Source organism: Typopeltis vanoorti, chromosome 3 (assembly GCF_054136105.1).
Source record: "Typopeltis vanoorti isolate ZY-2024b chromosome 3, IOZ_Tvanoo_1.0, whole genome shotgun sequence".
Taxonomy (NCBI): domain Eukaryota; kingdom Metazoa; phylum Arthropoda; class Arachnida; order Uropygi; family Thelyphonidae; genus Typopeltis; species Typopeltis vanoorti.
The window spans coordinates 10,467,909-10,493,444 of NC_143551.1; the positions used below are offsets into that span (position 1 = coordinate 10,467,909).

At 35.0% G+C, this 25,536-nt stretch overlaps 1 protein-coding gene across 3 annotated transcripts in view; it reads left to right on the forward strand.

The window, feature by feature from the left end:
• LOC150107906 (lethal(2) giant larvae protein homolog 1-like) overlaps positions 1-25,536 on the forward strand; it is a 443,798-nt gene that overhangs the window by 187,109 nt on the left and 231,153 nt on the right. For all 3 annotated transcript variants that reach the window (XM_090415428.1, XM_090415430.1, XM_090415429.1), the window contains exons 10-12: positions 2,546-2,700; positions 11,230-11,450; positions 16,641-16,850. In XM_090415428.1, the coding sequence (XP_090271554.1) occupies positions 2,546-2,700; positions 11,230-11,450; positions 16,641-16,850 (586 nt within the window). The remainder of the gene's footprint in view (positions 1-2,545; positions 2,701-11,229; positions 11,451-16,640; positions 16,851-25,536) is intronic.

Here is a 25,536-nt window from a genome sequence, read left to right on the forward strand (position 1 = left end):
AACGGTTGAGAAGGATTGTGGTTGAAGGTTGGTGAAGAATAAGCTGGATTCAGGCCAAATAGACTGTCAGGATCAGATTTTGATTTTACAATATTGTTGAGAATTCATGGGAATATAACAAAAATCCGTATTTAAGTTCTGTAGATCTGGAAAAGGCATATGGCAAGGTGCCAAGTGAGAAAGAGAGAAGCAATTCAAAATACTACAGTTGTATGGTGTCAGTGGGGTATTATAACAAGTAGTACTTCGTCTTTATTTGAGATGTAAGTCAGCAGTTAGAATTGAAGGAAGTACAGGAAGATAGATTTAATATTAAATCTGGTGTCATACAAGGATGTACATTATCCCCTCTGTTATTCATTATCTATATGGATCACATTATGAAGGAAAGTGGTATTAAACCTGATATCAACATTGGAGATGTTGATGTCAGCTTTTTTGCTTTATGCGGACGATGTTATACTTCTAAATAAATCTACAAGTCTGCAACATTCCCTGACTAAATTGAATAACTGTTGTAACAGATATGGTATGAAGGTCAGCAATAAACAAGACGAAGACTATGAAAATAGGCAGAAGCATTGAAAATATCAGCTGCATTGTTAATGGAGAGCCTATAAAACAAGTAAATCATTTCTGCTACTTAGGCACAATTTTTAGTAAAGATGGTAAATTAAATATGGAAATAGACAACAGAATTAATTCCATATAAATTTATTCAATTGAATAAATTTATATGGAATAAGAGAGAAATTAGTTGAAACACTAGATTGTCTGTATACAAGAGTGTTCAAACTAATTTTAACTTATGGATCTGAGAGCTCGGTTCGATGTAAAACACCTGATCAAAGACTAGAGCCTACAGATATGCGAGTCCTGAGAAAAATTAGAGGCATGAACAGATTGTATCAATGGCAGTATCATATTAAAAACGATATTAGGAAAGAACTTGACATTGTTAGCATCCAGGAATGTGTTAGCAGAACCAATCTCAGGTGGTGTGGTCACTTAAACAGAATGGAGGAGGAAAACTTAGCAGAACAAGTTGGCAGGAAAAGATCCAGAGAATGACCAAGATATAGGTGGATTGATATGGTAAAAAGTGCCTTAAAAGATAGAAAAAAAAGAGATCTGATAATGTTGGAGTCTTGACAGGTAACAGATTGATTTGGAGGAAAGTTGTAGATAGGACTCTCCCAGCTAACACTCCTCAGCTGTTCACTACAGGAGGACTGGAAATTAATTCCATCAGCAGTTTACCAGAACTTAGTGGAGGGCTTACACTTAAAAGGTAGTGGCTCTAATAACAGTGAAAAGGAGGCTCAAGCTTTTTTTGACAGCAATGCTGTGGCGATCGGAAATACAGTTTATCTAGACACTTTTGCAACATAGTGTTGTGATAAGCTTGTAGAACACTCCCTTGTGAGCATATATTGGAGTGTTTGTGAAGTTTAAAAATTTAGTTGATGGGCAGAAAAGTGTGTAAAATGAAACAAGTTATTTAAAGGGAGTTTCATAGAATTTATTTGTAAGTTGTTTGTAGAGACGTGAGGATTTTTTTGCTTGGAGAGTGGTGAATGAATGGAATTGATTGACACACAGTGTCTTGTGAAAGACTTCAGAGAAAAAGTGTTGTCAATAATGGTTAATATGGACCTTCCACAATAATCCTTTGGATGCTATAAGATTCATCAGATGGCTGCATCATAACTTTATTCCAGATTGAAAGTGTTAACTTCTTCAATTCTTTACTTTACATAAATCGAGTCCTGCAACAAATCATATAATTGTAACTAAGCTTATATGAAAGGCTGCATTAAGAAAAGCAGGAAAGAAAATTATGTGAAATTTTTATGAAGATGGCAAATCTGGAAACACATGCCTACCATAGCATGGAGCAAGTCTAATCAACTTATAATGAAGGAACACGAGAAATAGAATGCTATCTGTATACAAGACGATCAATTTTTATACAGTGTACAAAGTATTCACTTTAGTTTTAATAATGCCGAGAGTTCAGTTAGAAGCAGAGCAGGTGACCCAAGATTAGAGATGAGTAGATGGTTTTGGCATAATCATGTTAAAAATGGAGATACTCTAAAGGAAAAAGAATTGGTGGAAAGCATGTAGTTTTCCACCAATGGAAAGCTAATAAACATATGATTAGCAGAATAGCTATTAGAAGTGAAAATAATACAAGAAGACACTAGGAGTGACCAAAATATGGGCAGAAGCAGTTACTCTGAAATACAGTAAAATGTATGAGCTTAATCAGTGGATACCCAACATCTAATGAACCAATTTGGAAGAAACGTTTTATAGTAAACTGGTATTAAAATCTTGTCTTTCTCTATTGTGTTAGTATTTACCAGGAAATTCTTTCTCCCTCCCCCTAACTTGAAGCAGATAGTTGTACTATAGACCTTATGGGTTTTTCATATATGGGAGTGATATGTTTTAAAACAAGTTGATATTAATGTGTAGATTTAGTTTTCAAATGATAATTGAAAGTGATTTTTTTTCTTTTCCTTTTTTTTTTTTAAAGAGACGATTTCTACATTTTTTCTGGTGGTCTTACACGAGCTTCTTATAGAGAGAAAAATTCTTTAACAATATTAAGTGGCAGCAAGCATCAGGTACTTGATTTTACATCAAAAGTAATCGACTTCTTTGTTATTAGTGACTTGAATGATGAATCAGGTAAGTTTTTGTAAAATCTCAGACTGATAATGAGCAATTTAGATTATATGATGCATAAACTTTTCAGTTAGAATTCTATAAGGTATTTTAGGAAGTAGTAATGGCAACTTTCAAATTCTAAACTTGTATACACCCAATTCTCCATTTAAACGGCAGATTGGTGTTCCAGAAATTGGTTTCATTTATGCAGAAAGAACTGTGTAAATGAAAAGTGTAAAAAAGAATAGTGTATATGAAAATATAGATTAATGGTTCCAGATGTGAAAACCCGATATGAACAATAACCTATTTTCAAGCAAAACATGAAAATCATTGAATAAAACTATTTAATTTTAATGAAATATTTTTTTATTTTAAATACTTATTATTTAAAGTACAGGTAACCCTCGTATAACACGGTACTTATACAACGTGGTTTCAATATAACACCATTGACAAATTGCAGTAACCCTTTATCTTTTCATATATTTTTCACCATGCGACTTAAAAATCAAATTTTATCTTCGTTAAATTTGTGTCTGCCTATATCGCAGATGTAATTATAATTAGCGAATTTATATTAGGGGAAATACCTTTTAGCACGCATGTATGTCAATTGTTTACCACATAAAGTGTTTATTATTGAAAATTGTCTTCGTTTTCTGCCAGGAAAGCACAATAAAAATTATAAGTGTGCTAATCTTAAGGTGAGCACTTTATTTTCTGGTGAGTCACATACAATATGTATTGCTTTTTTATGTAAAAAATTAACTTTTATAGTAATGGATACTTAGGGCTTTTGCGATATGGTTGAAAATGAAATTATTGAATTAATTGCTGACACAGATTTAAATGAGGAGGAACTGGTATGATTAATAGATGACGTCAAACCAAAAGGCAGGGAAAGTTCTGCCAAAGATTCTGATTGTGATGAATCTGTGAAAGAATTCAGTTTAAAGAAATTAGCAGAAGGATTGGAGTTGGCAAAAAAAGGAAGTTATTTTACGGATAATAATCGCTCAATGGAGCGCTCCCAGAAAATTCACAAGACAATTGGATTGTTTAGCTCCATATTATGAACTTAATAAAAAAATTGCAACATAGTGGTAAGCAGGGTCCTATTACTAACTTCTCGATAACTAAACCAGCCGAAGTATGCAATGAGAATTATACAAATGATGTCCAAGAGATTTCGAGTGATGACTATGTCCGACCACTCATAAAGAAAGAACATCTATGAAATCTTCTTTTTGAAGATAGTGATAACGATTAAAATATGCACTTTATTTTATTTTGCCTAAAACATTTATGCATTATGTGCAATGAAGTTTACTTACAATTTTTAATTTTATAAGTTTATACTATGTATTTGTTTCATGGTTTGTTTTCTTAACTTACAAATTACCTGAATTATTCAGGTAATTTGTAAGTTAAAAAAATTTGTAATTTGTAAGTTAATTAAATAAAAAAAAATTTTTTCTTTGGTATGTCATTGTTGTTTATATAATTTAAAAAAAAACGATTTCAGAACATAACCCTACTTTTTCTATGTGATCTGAGTCTCACATAAAGCGATTTATATAACGCGACATTTCTATGGAACCTAACATCCGCATTATACGAGGGTCATATATATACATATGTATCTTTCTGAAGAAAACGAAGAAAATCATCTGCAGATGACCCAGGTATTGGTCTGGGTCGGTATTGTGCTTAGAAGAACAGCCACCATACTAGGTATGAATTGCCTGCAGATGCTTTGGTGGCTGCACGTCACACCTGAATGGTGTGGCGTAGGAAGCACAGCTGCTGCATAGTCTCAATGGCTACCATGATGCTTCTGTTCTAGTGGCCTCATCGCCAGAGTGCAAACAGTACAAAAGCAACTCTGGCTAGCGCTGCCTTTCAACACGTGTGGCATGAACAGTATCATTGCAGTGGATAGATGGGATTCTGACTTAGAGGCGTTCAGTCATAATCCCACTGAAGGTAGCTTCACATTACTGGTCACTCGACCAAGCACATGTACCAAGTGTCTGAACCTGTGGTTCCTCTCGTACTGAGCAGGATTACTATCGCAACGACTAGTCATCAGTAAGGTAAGACTCACCTGTCATTCTTAATAGCAGATTGGACTTGGCAATGTGCTCCTGTCTTGCATTAAGAGCCTAAAGGCTGTATATTAGCATATGTACAGTAATTTCAATCTAAAACAGATCTTCAGTATAAATGGTAATTCGAAAAGGTGGAATAACAATAGATTGCAAGAGATAAGAACCTCATGCTGGAGTAATATAAGTACAGTAAACATAAAATTGATAAAATATGATAAAAAAAAAAATACAATTGCAGATCAGAATTTTCCGAATGTTTGAGTAAGGAAAGTCATTCTGGTTCAACTTAGTGATGTAGTAGTGTTTGAGCATGCTTGAATAAGTACTATAATTTAAAATGGCATCTGTTTAAGAGATTCTTCAATCAGAAGATTTGGTGGTTAGTGTTGAATCTGCTGAACTGAACTAAACTTTTTTGGTTTATAAAGAACATAAAATTGTTCTTGCACCTCTTCAACTGTTTTTTTTTTTTGTCCAAGAGAAGGCAAGTACAATAAAGAGAGGCTGCAGGAATACCAATTCTATTTTTTACCTATATAAATCTGGTTTAGCTTTCCACAGTCTGACACTGATAATGTGATGTCTTAACCTTTTAATTGAAGAGCCGTTATACTTGGAAAGAAATTATATTCATGTTTAATAGTTTTCTCCAAGTGCAAGCAAACAATTTGCATGTGAATAATATATTCACAATCAGGCTATATATAATTGTTGATATCACATTAGTTGCCTAAGCATTCCATGGTGTAAAGAACACTTAGTTTTGCATGTGTATATTTCTGTGCATTATTAGATCACTATGTAGACCAGTTATTTCTCCTACAATTTTACTTATGTGCACAGCACACCTTTCTTTAATTTTTCATTGTTCTCTAGGAGGACATGCACAATTTGCTGTGTGCACCATGTTATACTTTTCTGTCTTTGAAGTGATTTTACCACATGCTTCTTTGGCTGAGCCATTTATTTTATTTTTCAGATTTTACCATTCAGTTTTTTGTTTCTTTTTCAGATTCTTTCATGTTCTGAGATAACTTTAACATTAGATGGATGTTTTTAAAACTTTTGTGGATGTTTTTCTTTGCTAGGGATGCTCATTTTTGCTCTGCTCAGTTGCATAAATTATCATCATCTGAGACCTCCAGGGAGTCAAGGACTCATCGAGGGAGGCTGTAAATTACCCAACCCAGCTATCATACTTACCCTTGAATTCATTCACACTAGATGCACTCACTACCCTTAAGGGCAAATTATTCCACTCACTCACTGCTGTCTGGGAGAAAAACCTAGCTCTTACCCCTTTCTTGATTGCAAATAAATTTAACTTCCATGGATGCCCAAGTGTTCTCTCCCCACCTTCCATATAACGAAAAATTTCATCAGTTGAAATGCTATAACACCCATTCAAAAGTTTATAGACCTCTATCATATCACCCCTCTTTCTCCTGTTAACCAGTCTGCAATACACATACTCATAATCTGTCCTCATAATCTAAATCCCATAATCCAGATATAATCTTTGTAACTCTTCTTTGCACCCTTTCCACAGCTTCTTTATCCCCTTGGAACCCGGGAGTCCAAATCTGCATGTTTATCCCCTTGGAACCCAGGAGACCAAATCATCAATTACATGTCTTGTTTCAAAATTCATCTTTTAATTTTACAAAGCATTATCAGCAATAACATGACTAATTTCTTTTGTTTTTTGTATGAATCTGTGATCTTCATAGAGAAACACAGTGATTGTAATTGGCTATTCATGATCCTAAACAGAAATATTGCAGGTACTTGTGCATTATTAGCTTAAGTTTTTCCCAGATCTCCTGGAATGTTTGTTAGTTTAGCTGTATTAAATTAACCGCATCACGTTTTACTCTGTGAACTGTTCTCTATGGTGACTCAACAAATTCCTGTATTTCTTCCTTAATGATGCATTTCCCAACTTTCAGTTTTAAAACTTGTCCACATCACTGTTTAATTTCCTGCCCATCATCAAGTTTAATGTTAATTCCTTTATTCACTGAACAAATTGTTATACAACAGTATAGCAAACCTCCCATGACCACATTGTTCATTATAACACAGGGTTTGATGCATACTGAATTTAGGGTAAAATTGCTATCCCTGCACTCCATTCCCATGAAACAAAGGAAATAAGTTGTATATTAAGCACACAAAATGGCAACATTCACAAATATAAGTAATGGGAGAAAAAGGAAAGAACTAGAGGAGTTTGGAATTATAAAAATAAACATTCAGAATTAAATTACATTTCACATAATATGCTGAAGAGACAATGATTTGATCAACAGTTATTCTACTAGCCTGACCTCTAGTGAAAATAAAATTACCATAAATAAAAAATTAACCACATCAAAGCTATATTCTTTTTAAGACAACATCAGAGAAACATTCTTTCATGTCGATAGTTTTTTTACAGTAAAAATTGTCCTAATTTAACATGACAATGTTATGTTAGATTTAGGATCCTGGATTAGCATTGGTCCTATTGATAAATAACTCTTAGGGAGAAAAGTTAAGTGGGTAGAATGTGTGCCTTCCATATGCTTGGGATTTTTAGACCATCGTTATTATTAAGATTAGGGTGTTTGATAAGAATCTCGCAGGCCCCCTTATGGTGTGATGTAAACAGGTTCTTTTCCGGTTAGTTCTGTGTAAAGTGTTCAGGGCATGATCAGAAAGACCAACTTGACCATAGTTATTATATTTAATGTGGCATTTATGTTCCTTTTTTTTTCTAATAGGAATTGTGCATCCTGTTTCTCCAATGTACAGGATGCACACAGTATTTAAATCATCCTGCAAACTCTCCAGATCACCTTGAATAACTATTACCATACCTAATTTTGCATCATCAGAAAACAACTATATTTCTTTTCAGGTTATTTCCTATATCATTTATGTACAAATTAAACAGTAGTGGTCCTAGCACAGAACCTTGCGGCACACCATTAGTCACCTGCTTTCACCTGGATTTTGCTCCATTTACCACTTTTTAATGTCCAGCATCCACCCTCATATCCATCCCTATTTGTTTTAATTTGCATAAGAGTTTCATGTGGTATTCAGTCAAATGTCTTTGCAAAATCCAGCAGAATCATTGTATAGCCATTTTCTTTATCCAACTTAGCTGTCACTGTATTATAAAAAGTTAGTAAATTATTAAGACATGACTAACCCTTAACAAAGCTATGGTGCTCCCTCATATAGTATCATGTTCTTATTCACTCATTCTTATTCTATTTTTGACCAATTTTTCTCTAGTACTTTTACTGCCACTTCCAAGATATTGCTCTGTAATTTGCTGCGTTTTGAACCTACCTCCCTTATGCAAGGGAATTATTTTGCCCTCTTTTCACTCCTTTGGAACTAAGAGAGCTTGAGACTAAAAGAGCCTAGTCAGAAGCATTGCCAATTCCCTTGCACATTTCTTTCAAAACCCAAGCTGATATCCCTAATCTATCAGCAGTTTCCTCTAAATTAGTCAGTTACTTGTCAGCATTCCAATATTGTCATATTTAATATTTTGGTCTTCTAATGAGCTGACTGAATCAGTTCATATAGATCCTTTGTCTCTCTAAGTCTCTTTACGTCATCTGATATCTTGCTATCAAACATGTTTTGTTTAGTTTTCCTCTCCCATTCTGTGTAAGTGACCATAGCACCTTAGTGTTGCTGATGGTCTTGAATGCTAATGTCAAGTTTCTTCCTAATATCGTCATATTTAATGTCATTAGTGCCTTCTGTTCACTTTTTTTTCCAAAATTTTTCACAAAGACTAGACCACTATCTATGGTCTCTCAGTCTTGTATCAAGTGCTTTATTTCTAACTTAATTCTCAGATCCATAAGTTAATTGTCTTGAACACTGTCTTATATACAGCTAGTTTTTTTTTTTTTACTAAATTCTCTGTTATTCCATATAAATTTCTTCAGTTGGCTTCCTCCTATACCAGCTTTGCTAATTCATTTGTCTATTATCTAATTAAATCATATATATATATATATATATATATATATATATATATATAAAACTGATTATTTTATGGTTGTAACAGTATTAGTTACATCAGATAACAAATTAAATACAGAATTTAATTTGCTGTCTTCACAAAATAGCTGAATAGCTTGCCTAAATATCCAAATATTTTACTTGATCCATAAGTTCTCCATTCAAGAATGCAGTTGAGGTTTTCTATGTTACTGCTTATTTTCAGAGTTTTGGCCTTTTTATTGCTGATTTTGCCAAAGAATCTTGCATTTGATTTGTCTTTAGAGTAGCTCTGTGTAAAGCAAAGAACTAATTTTAATATATCATATTCTAACATCAGTTTCAATTCTGCTTTCTTTTCTTCTGTTGTGTTTTTATATTCCAGTAGCTGACTTTTCACTCTGGTTCACTGACACAGTGCAGACCATGTTTAATTGGATGTCTCTCCAGCCAGCATGAAATCTCATCTTGTACCATGTTATTTAAGCCAATAGAGTACAATTTGGTTATAAGTTCCAAATTGCCATCCCATCTTTGTTCATTCAGCACTCAGTGGATATCTACTAATGAAGCATGCCATGTTAAGGATTGGATATTAGGTCAAAGCACCTGTTTATTTTCTGCATTCCTTAAAGATGATGTAGAGATCTCATGCCAGTTATCTGACTTTAATCTTTAAACCACTTCATGAGCCTTTACTGGAGACTGAAAGGTGATGTGTCATATTAGACAATCTTGAACTTTTTTTCCAAAATGATATATAAAAAACAACAAACTGATTATTTTATGGTTGTAACAGTATTAGTTTCCTATACTATGACTATATTGGATGGGTATAAGAATGAAAAGTGTCATCTTTTATCCATTCCAATAGACTTGTATATAATCGCAAAATAAATTCAAGTGGAAGTTTATTGGTGTGGAGATAAGTGGGGGGGGGTACTGACTGCACCCATGAAATATTTATATACACCTCACTTGGGCATAGAAATCAACTCATTTATGTCATGGATAATATTTTTAAAAGCAAACTTTTTGAGATATGAAAATTACCTCAAAACATTACTGTAGACAGTTCACAAATATTAATTTTACACAACTTCTGCTGAAAAGATTAAATTGTCATCATATAGATTGCTGAATGTGTAGAAAAATGCCTGCTCACCTGAAACAGAAATGACATGGTACAAGGTCAAACAAACTACTACCAGATGCATGACACATGCAAAATATAACTTTGCATGAACATGTATAAACAGCATTTATACTAATTTCAGTACATGTGATTAAATTAAAAGCTGAATTCTTTCTATGCAGATTGTTTAATCTACAAATCTTTTAACCATGTAATTTCTATGACATTTGGAATGAAAGACTGGCTATGAAAGTTAGTAGGAAGACATAATTTCAAGCTTGGGGGAAGGGACTCTGGTGTACATACACTGCTTTGCAAAATATGAAGTCCTGAATGGCCTGAAATGATCATCTAGAGCGCTTGCTTGCATTGGTTTCTGTAGGTTGTTGGAAATAGATGAAGCTAGAGATTTAGGGATGGTGGTAGACAATTGAAGGTTGCTCGTAAGATTACTTGGCTATTGAAGAACACATGAGTAGAAAGTTATTTCTGTTTATAAGGAAGGTCATGATATGCCTACATCTGGATTGCTGTACTCAGTTCTGGTCTTCTGAATTTGTTGGGAATGAGTAAGTGATGAAGAGGATTGAGAGGCGAGTAACCAAGATGGTGAGTGTTCTGTGAAATGATCCTTATGAGCATAGATTGAGGGTGTGTAGACTGCAGAAGTTGGTTGATAGGTGAAAAAGAGGGATATGATAGAAACATGTAAGTTATGTAAAGGGTTTTATAGGATTGATGTAGGGGAAATGGTTCAACACTTGGCTGGAGGGGCCACAAGAGGTAATCTCTGGAAGTTGAATAAAGGTGTGATTAGTGAGGGAGGAGGGTGAAGACAAAATTTTTTTGCTTGGAGAGTTGAATGAGTGGAAATGGGTTGCCATTCAGTTGAGTGCTTTGTCTGTTAATGGGTTCAAGGAGAAGTATGATAAATTGTGTGGATAGTTTGGGTCTCCAACAATGAGTCTTTGAACTCTATGAACCTACTTTATATAATATAATGATAATTTTTGTATAGGATTGTTATGACAAACTACAAAAACAACATCCATCATTGATATAAGTGTTACATTTGTTAGATGTAAACTTGCTTGTTCAAACTCAGGTGTTTTCTACTGATTCTCTTGGTATTATTATTTGTTTTTTTAAGACTATAAAAGTCAACTGTGTTACTGTGGTCTTGTATTGTCATTTATTTAAAACTAAAGTTTAATGAATTGAATGTTATGATAAATCTACATGAAATTAAGGAGAAAAGTATACATGGTGGTGTTCCTTTTGTTTTTATAGATTTTGACAATCCCCAGACTCTTGTAATTTTGTTGGAGGAGGAACTAGTAGTATTGGACTTAACTTCGGATGAATGGTTGCCATTTTGTTTGCCTTACCTTGTTAGCCCACATTCTTCTGCTATTACATCATGCCATCATTGTTCAGATGTTCCAGAAAACCTTTGGAATAAAATAGTTGCAGCTGGCAAGGAGAGTACTGCTGGAAAGTATACCGACAGGGTAAGTATTTTTGATACAAACTTCCCCTCAGCTATAAATCCCAACCAAAATATGAATTAGGGATGTTGAGTTCTCAATCTAGTCTTAGCATTCCTATGTGTGTATTATATGCAGTCACACACATCTGAAGCTGTGTAATGGAGATACATCTTAACATCTAATGTTAAGATTTTCATTTATCTTACAGTGATTTGTGTTGATTAATTGCAGTATGTACAAATTGTAACTATGAAATGGATTATATTTAATGTCATTTTAATAAAAGCTCTTAATCTTCTTAAATCTACCTAGTCTAGCCATAAATACTGTTATAACTTGAACAGTGCATAAACATTTAATTTATTATTATTACATAACCTCCAGGGAGTACAAAGACTCATCGAGAGAGAGAGAGAGAGCACTTGCTCTACAACTCTCAGTGTCCACCAACTGCAACTCCTTCATCTACACCAATGCCATCTACTGCCGACCACCACCACTAGTATTTTCACAGACAATCACAAACATCCAGGCCCATAGCTGGATTCGAACCCACAGCCTTTTGGCTGGAGACTAGATACGCTAACTACTCAGCCAACCAGGCCAGCAATATCAGTAAATCATTTACAGGTTTTAGCACATACAAACCATTCATAATTCCTACAAACACTTGGCATTTAAAATAATGTTGGATTTAATGTCTGCCTCTTAATATCTCTCCCTCCCCATTCACCTAAAGTCCTGTGTGCATTTAAGATGAAACTAGTCTTCCTTAACTAAAGTTTTGTTTCTCATTTTGGCTTTATTCACGAACATTTTTGTCCATGTAAATCAAATTCCTGATAAGTACTCTGAAGTGGTACAGGATATTAAATTACATTAATAACTTCATATCAGCACTTTTCCTTCAAATAAATCGGTTATTCATCAGGATGCCAGTATTGTCAATCTTATATTTCAGTTTTCAACAGCACTTTTTACTCTATTAATCCACCTATGGCTAAGTGTTCTCATGTGTTTTTTCATCTTCACATATAAAATAAAATTGTTTTGCTAACCTTTAGTCTCCCATTCTGTTTAATGACCATATCACCTGCTCACATGAACATTCCTGAATGCTAACCTGTTAGGTTCCTTCGTAATATCCTCATTTTTAATGATAATGCCATTTGTTCACCTTCTATAATCTGTGGGTTTAGTTATTGACCAGTTGTTTTGTTTCTAACCCAGTGCTCTGATCCATAAGTTAAAATTGGTTTGATGGCTGTCTTATGTATATCTAGTTTGGTACTGATTTTTCTTATTCTGTATAAATTCATTCAGTTGACTTGTCATACCAACTTTGCTAATTCTGTTGTCTATTTCCATGTTTAATATGCTAACTTAACTAAAACCTGTGCCTGAATAGATGAAATGTTTTAGAGGACAAGTAATTCTCTAGCATTCTCTGTTCAAGATGCAGTTGTTTTCATTGTGTCTACCTGTTTTCATAGTCTTTTTCCTGCTGATTTTCATACCACATTTATTATTCAGTTTAGTTAAGGAATCCTGCAGACTGGTACTGATTTATTTAAGAGAATAACATTTGTACAAAGTAAAGAGCAGAGATCAGTATCTCCAATTTTGACATCAGGTTTAATGCCATTTTCCTTCATAATGTAACCCACATAGATGATGAATAATAGTGGAGATAATTTGCAATCTTGTATCATGCTTGATTTAACATAAAACCATTCTCTGCCTTCAGTTCTAACTCTTAACTTACAACTCAAATATAGACTATTGCTCAATATTGCATATACACTTATACTTGTGGTGGTTTTTTTTAACAGTATTTCTTTTGGCACCTTGTTATATGCATTTACCAGATCTACAATATTTACAGATCCTTGTCATTTCTCAACTGTCTTGAAGTGAAAACCTGACAACCTTTATTTGGCCTGATCCCAGCTTATTCAAATTTCCCTTCATTAATTTTTTTCTCATTTCCCCAAATAATGTTTTGTATGAATCTTACAAAGAACACTTTTTCACTAGAAATTCCTCTGTAATTCTCATTTTATTTCCTTTTTTAAAAATTTTTTTTTAAATAGTTGGTACTATGACATCTCTGCTGCAATCATATGAAATTTTAATCTCTGACCAAGCATTTTGAAAATTATGTATACCTCCATGTTTGAGCATTTCTTGTCAAATATCATTTACTCCAACTGCTTTTTAGATATTTTCTGCCACTGTACTTTCAGTAGTTACATCATTGTCATTCTGTAATTAGAATAATTACTCCAGGTATATGGAATGTCTTATCAATTTTCATATTTATAATTTCCAGTAATTCCCCCCCCCCCCCCCCCCAAAAAAAAAACAAGTTAAACATTTCCTCTATATCAATCCTATAAAACTTTTTAGTAACTTAATTGTTTGTACAATATCCTGATTTTTGCCTGCCAACCAACTTTTGTAACTCACAAATCTATTTTTATAATCTATTTCATCTATTTTAAATATAATATTTTATCTATTTTAAATATTTTATATAAAATCTATTTTAAAACATTCCATAAACTACTCACTATCTTGGTACCTTTTCTCTGGATCCTCTGCACTGTTTCCTTCTTTCATTTCCAAGAAACTCAGTAACATTTCAGAGATGCTGATTTATCTATAATTGGTTACTATAGTTTACTGTACTATACTATACTACTCTAGTTTTAGATACAAATGAATTACTTTGCATTCCTTTCACTCCTTTGGGACTTGATCAGAGCTGAAACTTAAGTTTGAATAGCTCAGTTAAAGGCATTGCCAATTTCTTTCCACATCCTTGTAAAATGGAAGCCGATTTTGGGTTTTAGGTGAACATGTAAAAATTTTTTTTGCTTTTTTCCTCTTTAAAAAAATTAGTGTTTTTAGTATATTAAGTGTAGATTTCCATGTTTATAAAGTTATTAGTGTTTTTATAACATATTTTGTGCTATTGCAATATTAAATGCAGCTGTAAAATGGTGCCAGAAACAGAGCACTAACAAGAACAGCTAAGTTGAGAACAAGATTGATTGCCCTGCTAAAGACAGTATTGAAGAGGATATTGAAAATAATTTAACCTCCGAAATCGCAAGGTTAAAACAAATTATTAGAAAACCGTTGTGGGAATCACTGAAAGTTGAGCAGCATTTAAGGAACATGGAGAGTAAAGTTAAGCAGCAAAATGAAAAACAAGCAGGGAATCAGGGTAAGGAAAATTGATTTAAAAAAGGATATTATTTGGTATGGCAACTATCATAAAACATGCCTGGGTTATAACTTTATTTTCCCAGAGCAAAAGTTAAAAATATAGCACATGCAGTTGAAAAACAAAAGAATGTTACAAAAGAGATCATAAATTTAATAGGGATGAACGACTTAACTAGGAAAATTTAGTACGCGAGAGGATGTGAAAAAATAATTGAAGTGAGAGAGAAAATCATATTCATATTACCTAGATATGAATTAAGGGCCACAATGGCAAATGACTAGATGCACATTCTTTGTAGAAGGAACGGATGAGTTTTTGGATGTGTGGAATGAATGAGAGAAGAATGGATTTGTATAATAGACAGCCTACATTTAAATGCATTTGGTATCATAGATCTAGAAATTATTAATTGGTATGATATCCACAGTTAAAGAAACTATGATGGGAGGAATGGTAATCTGTGTGTAAGAGTGACAATGTTGTGTAGCTGTGTTAATGATGGAAATGGATATTATCATAAACGATTGAGAAAAGACAGATATTTTTGTTTGTCTTGTTCTGACTTACAAATCTCATTTAAAGTAACATTATTATGTGACACCTCCAGGGAGTCCAAAGACTCCTCGAGGGAGAGTGTGCCAACAGCATCAAATGATTGTACTCCTCCCAGCTGCTAACCGCGCTCAAACTTGCTTAACTTTTTGCATGAGCCATTAGTAGCAGAGGCTCTACCAATCGACCAACCTTTGCTGGTATAAGGTTGGTCGATTACATCTCATAATCATGGTAGTCATTTTTATTTGGCAGTGCACAGCATTTTTACAATTTCAGAGAGTAATGTTTTAAAATGACATCTTATTTTGATTTTTTTTTTTTTTTTAAATACTCATGGTGTGTATTTTGATTTCTTATTTGCATTTATGGTTCATTGATTTCTTTCTAGTGGTAGCCACCTGTTTTAGGTGTTCTGAGCATCCATAATGATAAAAATAGTTATGGAATAATAATTTGCATATGGAATCTATTTTCAACTAATTTTCATATATATATGAAAAGTAATTTCATGTGTTCTAATTTGCATGCATGTGACAATATGATACTGATTTGAGGAGGATAACTTCATATATAACTACAGGAATTCAAAAAGGAAATTTTAAATAATTATTAATTCATTATACACAGCAGTGAGGAGTTCTATTTAGAATGACTTCCTAAAACTTTGAAAATTTAAGACAGATGTTGAGGGTTGATCTGTGGATATGGGCTTCACAACTTTATATTGTCTTAAAAAAACTTTTGTCAAACTTTAATTTTATTCCAGTCAATCTTTTGCCTAGTGGATAAAGCATGGCTGGCCAAATCTAGATAGATGGTAGTAGATGAATTTCATTGCCTGGTATGAGACCATTGCCCTACTTATTGGATGCCTGAAATGGCAAAAAAAAAAAAAATAATAAAATACAAAAAAAAAAAAAAAAAAAAAAACTGAAAATTAATAAAAAAAAAATCTAAAGTTCTTAGCCAACCCACAGAACTAATATACTGTAGGTTTTTACAATCTTTGGTGGGTGGGAGTCACATAAATAGATGAATTTGACATATTAGAAATAAATTCTATAGTAAGTGAATTTTAATTTTAGTAGTTGCCATTGTAAAAACCCAAGAGACATAATCATTCAGTTATGAAGATGTATCCAAATCATACCCCTATCATTTCATACTTAAATGTAACAACTATAAAGCTCTCTGGCAGAAAGTAACATTTTTCTCATAGTGATACATTCTTGTATTGCCTCAAGTTCTTCAGCCTTCACAATTCATACAGGTCTGGACATGAATTTTAGTGTTATATACAATTCTTGCATTAAAGAAAACAGATTATAAAAATTGATGTTCTTTAATATTCTTGATTTTACATATTGTTGCATCAACAATGCTGAAATCTGAATTTTCTCTTTAATTTTGGCTTCTTTTAGGAATGGCCCATAACAGGAGGTCATGTCACAGGTAGCATACCAACTTCCCAAAATATGTTAATAACAGGACATGAAGATGGTACAATCAGATTTTGGGATATTTCTGGGGTATCTATTAGCCATCTATATACAGTTCACACATCAAAGATTTTTGTTACTGATGATCATGAAGAAAGCACGGGTGAAGAAGATTGGCCTCCATTTCGTAAGGTAAGTTTTTTAAATATTTGCCATATTGTATTTTAAGTATCTTTTGACAGTATTTAAAAATACTAACTGCCACCACCACCTGCACTTCTCATCTCCAAAAGGCAGAAATTCATTCTGATTACATGCTGTTCTGAAAGAAAAATCTAGCTTCCATTTCTTTGACTACATTCATTTTCAACTTCAATGGTCATAAGTCAATGCTGGTTTGTAGGTGTACTGAGAATGCACCTACAATCCTTTTAATCATAATGTGAGATTATTATTTTTCATATATTATTACTATTATTACGGGTGACTCCAGGGAGTCCTTAGACTCATCGAGGGAGGCCCTAAACATCATGTCCACACAACTATATGACATTCTCTCAGTATCTATCATACCTTGCCTTGAACTCACTCACCATCATAGCACCCACAACAGACTCTGGCAGCTTATTCCACTCATTTACCATTCTAAAAGTAAAGAACCCAGCTCTAACACTCTTGCGAACCACACTCTTGCCCAACTTCCATAGGTGTCCCCTAGTTCTCCCACCACCAGTCCTGATCTCAAAAATATCCAATGAATTAATCCTATAGAAACCCTTTAGCAATTTAAATGTCTCAATCATATCTCCCCTTTTCCGCCTACTAATTAATTTCTGCAACCCACAAATCTTCAACCTGTTCTCATATGGTTCATTCCATAGACCTGCTATCATCTTAGTCACTCGCCTCTGGATTCTCTCCACCTCCTCCCCATCAGGAAGGAACCTAAGTGACCAAATCTGACCATAGTAGTCGAGATGAGGTCTTATCAAGGCTCGGTACAGAGGTACAATAACTTGCTTGTCTCTGCTCATCAAGATATTTTTCAACAACCAAGTGAGTTGATGAGCTGATTTAGCTACTTTTGCAATGTGTCCCCTAAACTTCATCTCCCTATCCACCAAGTCCCTGGCCTCATCAATCTCCTGGAGTACAGTTCCACCAATGTGGTATACTGCTGCTAATCTTTTCACCCCAGAATGCATAATCTTACATTTTGTCACATTAAATTGACATCCATTCTCCTTAGCCCAGACCTCCAATCTATCCAAGTCAGCCTGCAAGATTTTGACATCTTCTGCATTCACTATTGTCCTACCCAACTTTGCATCATCAGTGAACAAATGAACTGTTCCTCTTAGATCCTTCCCTATATCGTTAATGAACAAATTAAACAGCAGTGGTCCAAGAACAGAACCCTGCGGCACACCACTAGTCACAGGCAGTCTTTTGGACTCTACTCCTGAATAAACTCCTCTTTGATATCTTTCCATCAACCACCCACCTATCCATCTCACCAACCCTATATCCATTCCCATATGTTGTAGTTTACAGATTAGAATTCCATGTGGTATCCTGTTAAAGGCCTTAGCCAAGGCCAGCAGTATCACTGTAAACCCATTACCCTTATCCAGTTCAGCCGTCACTGTGTTATAAATCGTGAGCAAGTTACTGAGGCATGATCTACCCTTCACAAATCCATGCTGTCCCCCATACACTATCTCAATTTCATCGATCCATTCCTGTATTTTTCCCTTGACTACTTTCTCCAAGACCTTGACAATGACTTCTGATATGCCGATCGGTCGGTAATTTGCAACTGTAGTCTTGGATCCTCCTTTATGCAGTGGAACTATTTTCCCCTCTTTCCACACCTTCGGGACTAAACCAGACCTGAGACTCGGATTAAACAACATGGTCAAGGGCACTGATAATTCTTTAGCTGCTTCATGCAAGACCCATGCCGGTATACCATCAATAGCCATTATCATAAAGGTATCTCAATGGAGTCAGAAGATTCATTGTGTGAGACTCATTCTAACCTTTTTATGCACAATGACCATCATACCTCTCCTTACTCACTCATTGACAGAGCACTCACAATTAAATCTGTCAATCCATTCCACTCACTCACTAGTCTCCAAGGAAAAAAATGTAGTCCACACACCATTACTAACCACACTCATACATAGCTTCCAAGGGTTACCTTTTGTTCTCTCTATTCATCACATATCGTAAAATTTCCTTAGTGTCACTTTTATAGTAGAATCCCTTGAAAAACTTATCTCCTCCTTTTGCCTATTAACTGAACTTTGCAACCCACATACCCTCAATCTATCCTGATACAAAGCATTCCGGACTTGCTCACCAGCTTTGTCACTTCATCTCTGAATCCTCGCCACAACCTTCTGAACTTTCCAAGAAACCCATATGACTAAATCTGTGCCTAGTAGTCACGATGTATCCAAATCGTAGCCTTATAAATAGGAATAATTAATAACCTCTCTCTTTTTTGTCAGTGTGTTAAATATCCAATGAGCTATTTTATCAATGTTGACAATATGTCTTTTGAACTTGAACGCTGTCCACCATTAGCCCCAAGTCCCTAGCCTCATCAATTTCCTGCAATTCAGTACCATTGATGTGATGCACAGTATGTAATATTTTCAACCTGAAGTGCATAACCTTGCATTTCACAACATTTAATTAACAGCCATTATTCTTCACTTATAATCCTAATTTATTTAAATCATCCTGCAGAATATTTATTCCTTTATCAAGTATTATCTTCCTTAGTTTTGTATCATCAGCAAACAACTCTCCCTTAAAATATCTCCAAATATCAGCAAACAAATATCTCCCTTAAATCTTTCCCTATATCATTAATATACAAATGAGAGTAATGGCCCTAGTACAGAACCTTGACACACTTCACTAGACACCCTCATTTTCCTAGATTCCGCTCTACCATATACTACTCTCTGGTCTGTCTGTTATCACTCATTATCCATGCAATTAGCTTCATATCTATTTCCATTTGCTCCAACTTTTATAACAGTTATCCATGCAGTATTCTCTCATATGCTTTTACAAAGTCCAGCATTATCGTGGTATAGCAATTCCTCTTATCTAATTCTTGAAAGTTTATTTTCAAGATTCTTATATCTAATTCTGGTGCCACTATTATGAAATAAATTATTAAAGCAAAACCTGCATTTTACAAGGCCATACCACTCACCATTGATTACTGCATTCTTATCCATCCAGTGCTGGATTTTACCTTTAACCAACTTTATTAATACCTTAACTAACACTCATGCGATTAATTTTTAATTTGCTACTTTTTATCTTCGAGCCACTTTTATATAATGGAACTATCTTACCCTTTTTTTCCACTCGTGTTAGAGGCTGAAACTTAAACAACTTTGTCAGAGGCACAAGTAACGTGCTTGCACTTTTGCATAGCACATTTATTCCTGCTGTGGTATTAAATTTGATATTGATTCAATATGCTGCACATCTCCTGTTCATCTAACTCAATTCTCACATTAGCACTACAAAATCTCATGAACGATGCACCTTTGCAAAGTGATTACTAAGCAACTCAGCATTGTTTAAAGCCATCCTTTCATAAAAAGGTGGTTCCAAGACTGTTGTTGTAAATTACCGACCGATTAGCATATCAGGAATCATTGTCAAGGTCTTAGAGAAAATAGTCAAGAGGAAAATACAAGATTGGATAGAAGAAAATGGGATACTGTATCGGGGACAGCATGGTTTTGTGAAGGGTAGGTCATGCCTCAGTAACTTGCTCACGTATTATAACACAGTGACGGCTGAACTGGATAAGGGTAATGGGTTTACGGTGATTCTACTGGACCTTGCCAAGGCCTTTGACAGGATTCCACATGGAATTCTAATCAGTAAATTGCAGCATATGGGAATGGACATAGGGTTGGTGAGATGGATAGGAGGGTGGTTGACTTAGAGATATCAGAGAGTGGTTTACTCGGGAGTAGAGTCCACAAGACGGCCTGTGACTAGTGGTGTGCCACAAGGATCTGTTCTTGGACCACTGCTGTTTAATTTGTTCATAAATGATATAGGAAATGATCTGAGAGGAACAGTTCATTTGTTTGCGGATGATGCGAAGTTGGGTAGGGCAATAGTGAATGCAGATGACGTCAAAATTTTGCAGGATGATTTGGATAGATTGGAGGTCTGGGCTAAGGAGAATGGATGTCAGTTTAATGTGGCAAAATGTAAGGTTATGCATTTTGGGGTGAAAAGATTGGCAGCAGTTTACTGCATTGGTGGAACCCTGCTCCAGGAAATTGATGAGGCACGAGATTTAGGAGTGTTGGTGGATAAGGAATTGAAGTTTAGGGGACACATTGCAAAAGTGACCAAAACAGCTCATCAAATCACTTGGTTGCTGAAGAATACGTTGACAAGCAGAGACAAGCAGGTTATTGTTCCTCTCTATTGAGCCTTGATAAGACCCCATCTAGACTACTGTGCTCCGATTTGGTCACCTAGGTTTCTTCTTGATGGGGAGGAGGTGGAGAGGATCCAGAGGCGAGTGACCAAGATAATAGCAGGTCTGTTGAATGAACCGTATGAGAACAGGTTGAGGATTTGCGGGTTGCAAAAATTGGTTGATAGGCGGAGGAGGGGAGATATGATTGAGACATTCAAATTACTGAAGGGTTTCTATAAAATTAATTCAGAAGATATTTTTGAGAACAGGGCTGGTTGTGGGAGGACTAGAGGACATCCATGGAAACTGGGCAAAAGTGTGGTTAGTAAAGGTGTTAGAGCTGGGTTCTTTACTTTTAGAGTAGTGAATGAGTGGAATGCGCTCCCTGAGTCTGTAGTGGATGCTGTGACAGTGAATGAGTTTAAGGCGAGGTATGATAGATACTGTATGAATGTCAGATAGTTGTGATGAATATGATTTGGGGCCTCCCTCGATGAGTCTAATGACTCCCTGGAGTTGTCCGTAATAATAGTAATAATTCTTTTGTACTTTCCCTTACTTGCTATAAAAAACCTTTTGGATTTATTTGGGGACTCTAAGTTTTCCCCCATCTGATTAGAATTTTCTTCCCTTGCTAGCAACCCTTCTGGACTGCACTCTGTATTGCCCGTGAGCATGCTGATCACCTTTTTTCTTTATATATTTCCTTTATAATGTTTTTTGCAGCTCTTGCTTTGTATCTCGACTGATCCACTTAATTCCCATTTGGTTTATCCTCCTGATTTTGGGTAATGAGACTGATGCTGTTTCTCTTAAACAAACCCTGACTACTTTCCATGCACTACTGACATTCTTTCATTGTAGCTTCTTCAGCTGTGGTACTGTTCCATGTTGCTTCCTAAGTTGGTTATAATTATTAGCCTTGTGGTTCAACATTTCAACAAACTCATTCTTGACAGAGAATTGCACACATTCAGCAATCTCCCAGAACAAGACTGCATTGTTACTTTCTCTGATTGGAGGCAGTATGTGTCTATTTTATTTAAGGGTAAGTCTTCTGATGGTATTATCAGATCTAGCACTGAAATACTTGTTCATCACATACTGTTTCAGGTCATTATCCATTAGTAACTGTATAAATTTCACTTCTATTTTTCCATGCTCTTCCCTCTTTCCAGTCTGTCCCTATTGCTTAGCATGTCCTCAGCTTAATCTGCAAATTAAGCTTCATATCAAAAAAGTTGATATTTTGTCATCTGTTGGATTTCTGCTCAGGACATGGACTGGTTATTACTAACTCAGTGTTCCAACATAAAAATGTGCACAAATTCAAATGGAGAGAAGAGGCAAGGAATAAAAAAAAAAAAAAAATAACAGTCTCATTGACTGTTATCGTTGATATTGATGGTTTCACATTGGTGCAGAACACCAGATTGTACAGAAGATTTGAAATAGGAAGTTATCACCATTTAGTCTTGAGCAGGATAAAATTGAATTTCATATTGAAAAGAAGAACATGCAAGAGAGATTTAAAGTGAATAAAAGTTGAGCAGCTCTTAGATGTGAACTGTAGATTAAAATACACAAATATTATTCAAGAAAAAATGAAAGAGTTTGAGAACAGGAACCAAACCTTGGAGATTCAGTAGCAAGCAGCCCTGAAGAAAATGCTGATTGATTCAGCCAGAGAGCATGTGGTGAGGTTGTCTGCAAGGTTAGAAAAATCAGAACTAGATGGTAGACACAGGAAGTTAAAGAGGCAGTGAAGGAAAAGAAGAAAGCATATCAAAAGTTCCTGGCAAATAAGTCAGCTTGTGCTCTTAGAGAATACAGAGAAAAATGCAAGAATGCTAAACACTGTAAAACTAGCTAACCAAAAGTCATGGGAGGACTTTGGCAAGAATATAGAAAATAAATATCAAGAAGATAGCAAAATATTCTGGAGGTTGTTGAAGAAGCTTAGGAATGGAGGAAAGAGTGCTGTAAAAGGAGTTAGAGATGAAGGTGACATGAAAAAGGAGAAAAAGATATCCTTTAAGTGGAGTAATTAGTTGGATGCGGTTAGGAATACATATCCATACTTGAAGTACAAAAAGCCATCAAAAGCCTGAAATGTGTAAAGGCAGCAGGAGTTGATGATATTTGACCAGAAATGCTCAAGTATGGAGGTATAAAAATCTTACAGTGGCTGCATTGCATAGTTCAGAAGGTCTGGACAGAGGGATGAATTCCTGATGATTGGAGTAGAGCTCTAATAGTACCCACATATAAAAAGGGAAATAAAACTGAATGTGAGAATTAGAGATATTTCCCTACTGAGTGTTCCTGGTAAGATATATGCCAGTATACTCGAGAAATGGTTGAGAAGCTTGGTGAAGAACAAGCTGGATTCTGGCCAAAAGAGGCTGTCAGGATCAGATTTTCACTTTACAACAGATATTTGAAAAATCATGGCAATATAACAAAAATCTATATTTAACTTTTGTAGATCTGGAAAAGGCATGTGACAAGGTGCCAAGAGTGAAGCTATTCAAAACACTACAGTTATATGGTGTTAATGGGGCATTATATCAAACAATACTTAGTCTTTGAGTTGTAAGTCAGCAGTTAGAATTAAAGTAAGTACTGGAAGGTGTTTTAATGTTAAATCTGGTGTCAGACAAGGATGTACATTATCCTCTCTCTCTCTATTATTCATTATCTATATGGATCACATTATGAAGGAAAGTGGTATTAAACCCGATATCAAAATTGGAGATGTTAATCTGAGCTCTTTGCTTTATGTGGACGATGTTATACTTCTAAATAAGTCTGCAACATTCCCTGACTAAATTGAATAACTGTTGTAACAGATATGGTATGAGGGTCAGCAATAAAATGACAAATACCGTGAAAATAGGCAGAAGCATTGAAAATATCAACTGCATTGTGAATGGAGAACCTATAGAAGAAGTAAATCATTTCTGCTAGTTAGGCATGATTTTTAGTGAAGATGGTAAATTAAATATGGAAATAGACAACAGAATCAACAAAGCTGGTATGGTAAGAAGTCAACTTAATGAATTTATATGGAATAAGAGAGAAATTAGTTGGAACACTAATTTAGCTGTATACAAGACAGTGTTCAAAACAGTTTTAACTTATGGATCTGAGAGATGGGTTAGAAGTACTTGACCAAAGACTAGAGACAGCAGATATGAGAGTCCTGAGAAAGATTAGCGGCATGAACAGATGGCATCAATGGCAATATCACATTAAAAACGAGGATATTAGGAATGAACTTGATATTGTCAGCATCCAGGAATGCATTATCTAATCTCAGGTCACTTAAGCAGAATGTGAGAGGAAATATTAGCAAAACAAATGTTCTCTGCTAGGTTGGCAGGAAAAAGACCCAAAGGAAGACCAAGATATAGGTGGATTGATATAGTAAAAAAATGCCTTAGAAGAGAGTTGGGTTGATAACAATGGTATTATCTTTGATGGACAGCATGGATTTGCTAAAGGGAGGTCATGTTTTAGTAATCTACTTATTTATTACGATAAAGTGACTGCTTCCTTGGACAGAGGAAAAGGATACACAGTAATATATTTGGATTTCGCAAAGGCTTTTGATAGAGTACCTCATGATAGGTTGACAGTCAAACTAGAGCCGATGGGGTTGGATATTAGATTGGTGCATTGGATTGGAGACTGACTATCTGATAGGTATCAACAAGTTGTGTATGGGGGAGTGATATCCAGGAAAAGGAAAGTCACTAGTAGAGTGTCTAAGGGGTCTGTTTTAATTCCATTGCTGTTTAACTTGTATATTAATGATATAGGTGAAGATTTGGATGGAGATATTCAGTTGTTTGCAGATGATGCAAAGTTTGGACGAACCATGAAGTGTAGTAAAGATGTTGTGGCTTTTACAGGAAGACTTGAATAGATTGAGTGACTGGCACGGAAATTGGGATGTGAGGTTAATGTTGCAAAATGTAAGGTTTTAAAATTTGGAAAACAAAGATGGGATGCAGAATTTATGCTTTGAGAATATATTGTTGGAAGTAGAGGAAATAAGAGATCTGGGGGTGATAGTGGATAAGGATCTAAAATTTAGGGGACACATCGCCAAAATTGGAAGACAACACAAAGGCTTCTGGGAATGATGCGGAGGACACTGATGTGTAGAAGTATGGAGATTCTTGTTCCTTTGTATAAGGCTTTGATTACGCCACACATGGACTATTTGGTCACCAGATTTTTGGAAGGATGAAGAGATGTTGGAAAGGGTCCAAAGGAGACTGACTAAGGTAGTTTCTGACCTGTGGAATGTCGAGTATGAGGAAAGATTGAGAAGATGTAATTTGCAGTCTGGTTGACAGGAGGAAGAAGGGAGATATGATAGAGATCTAT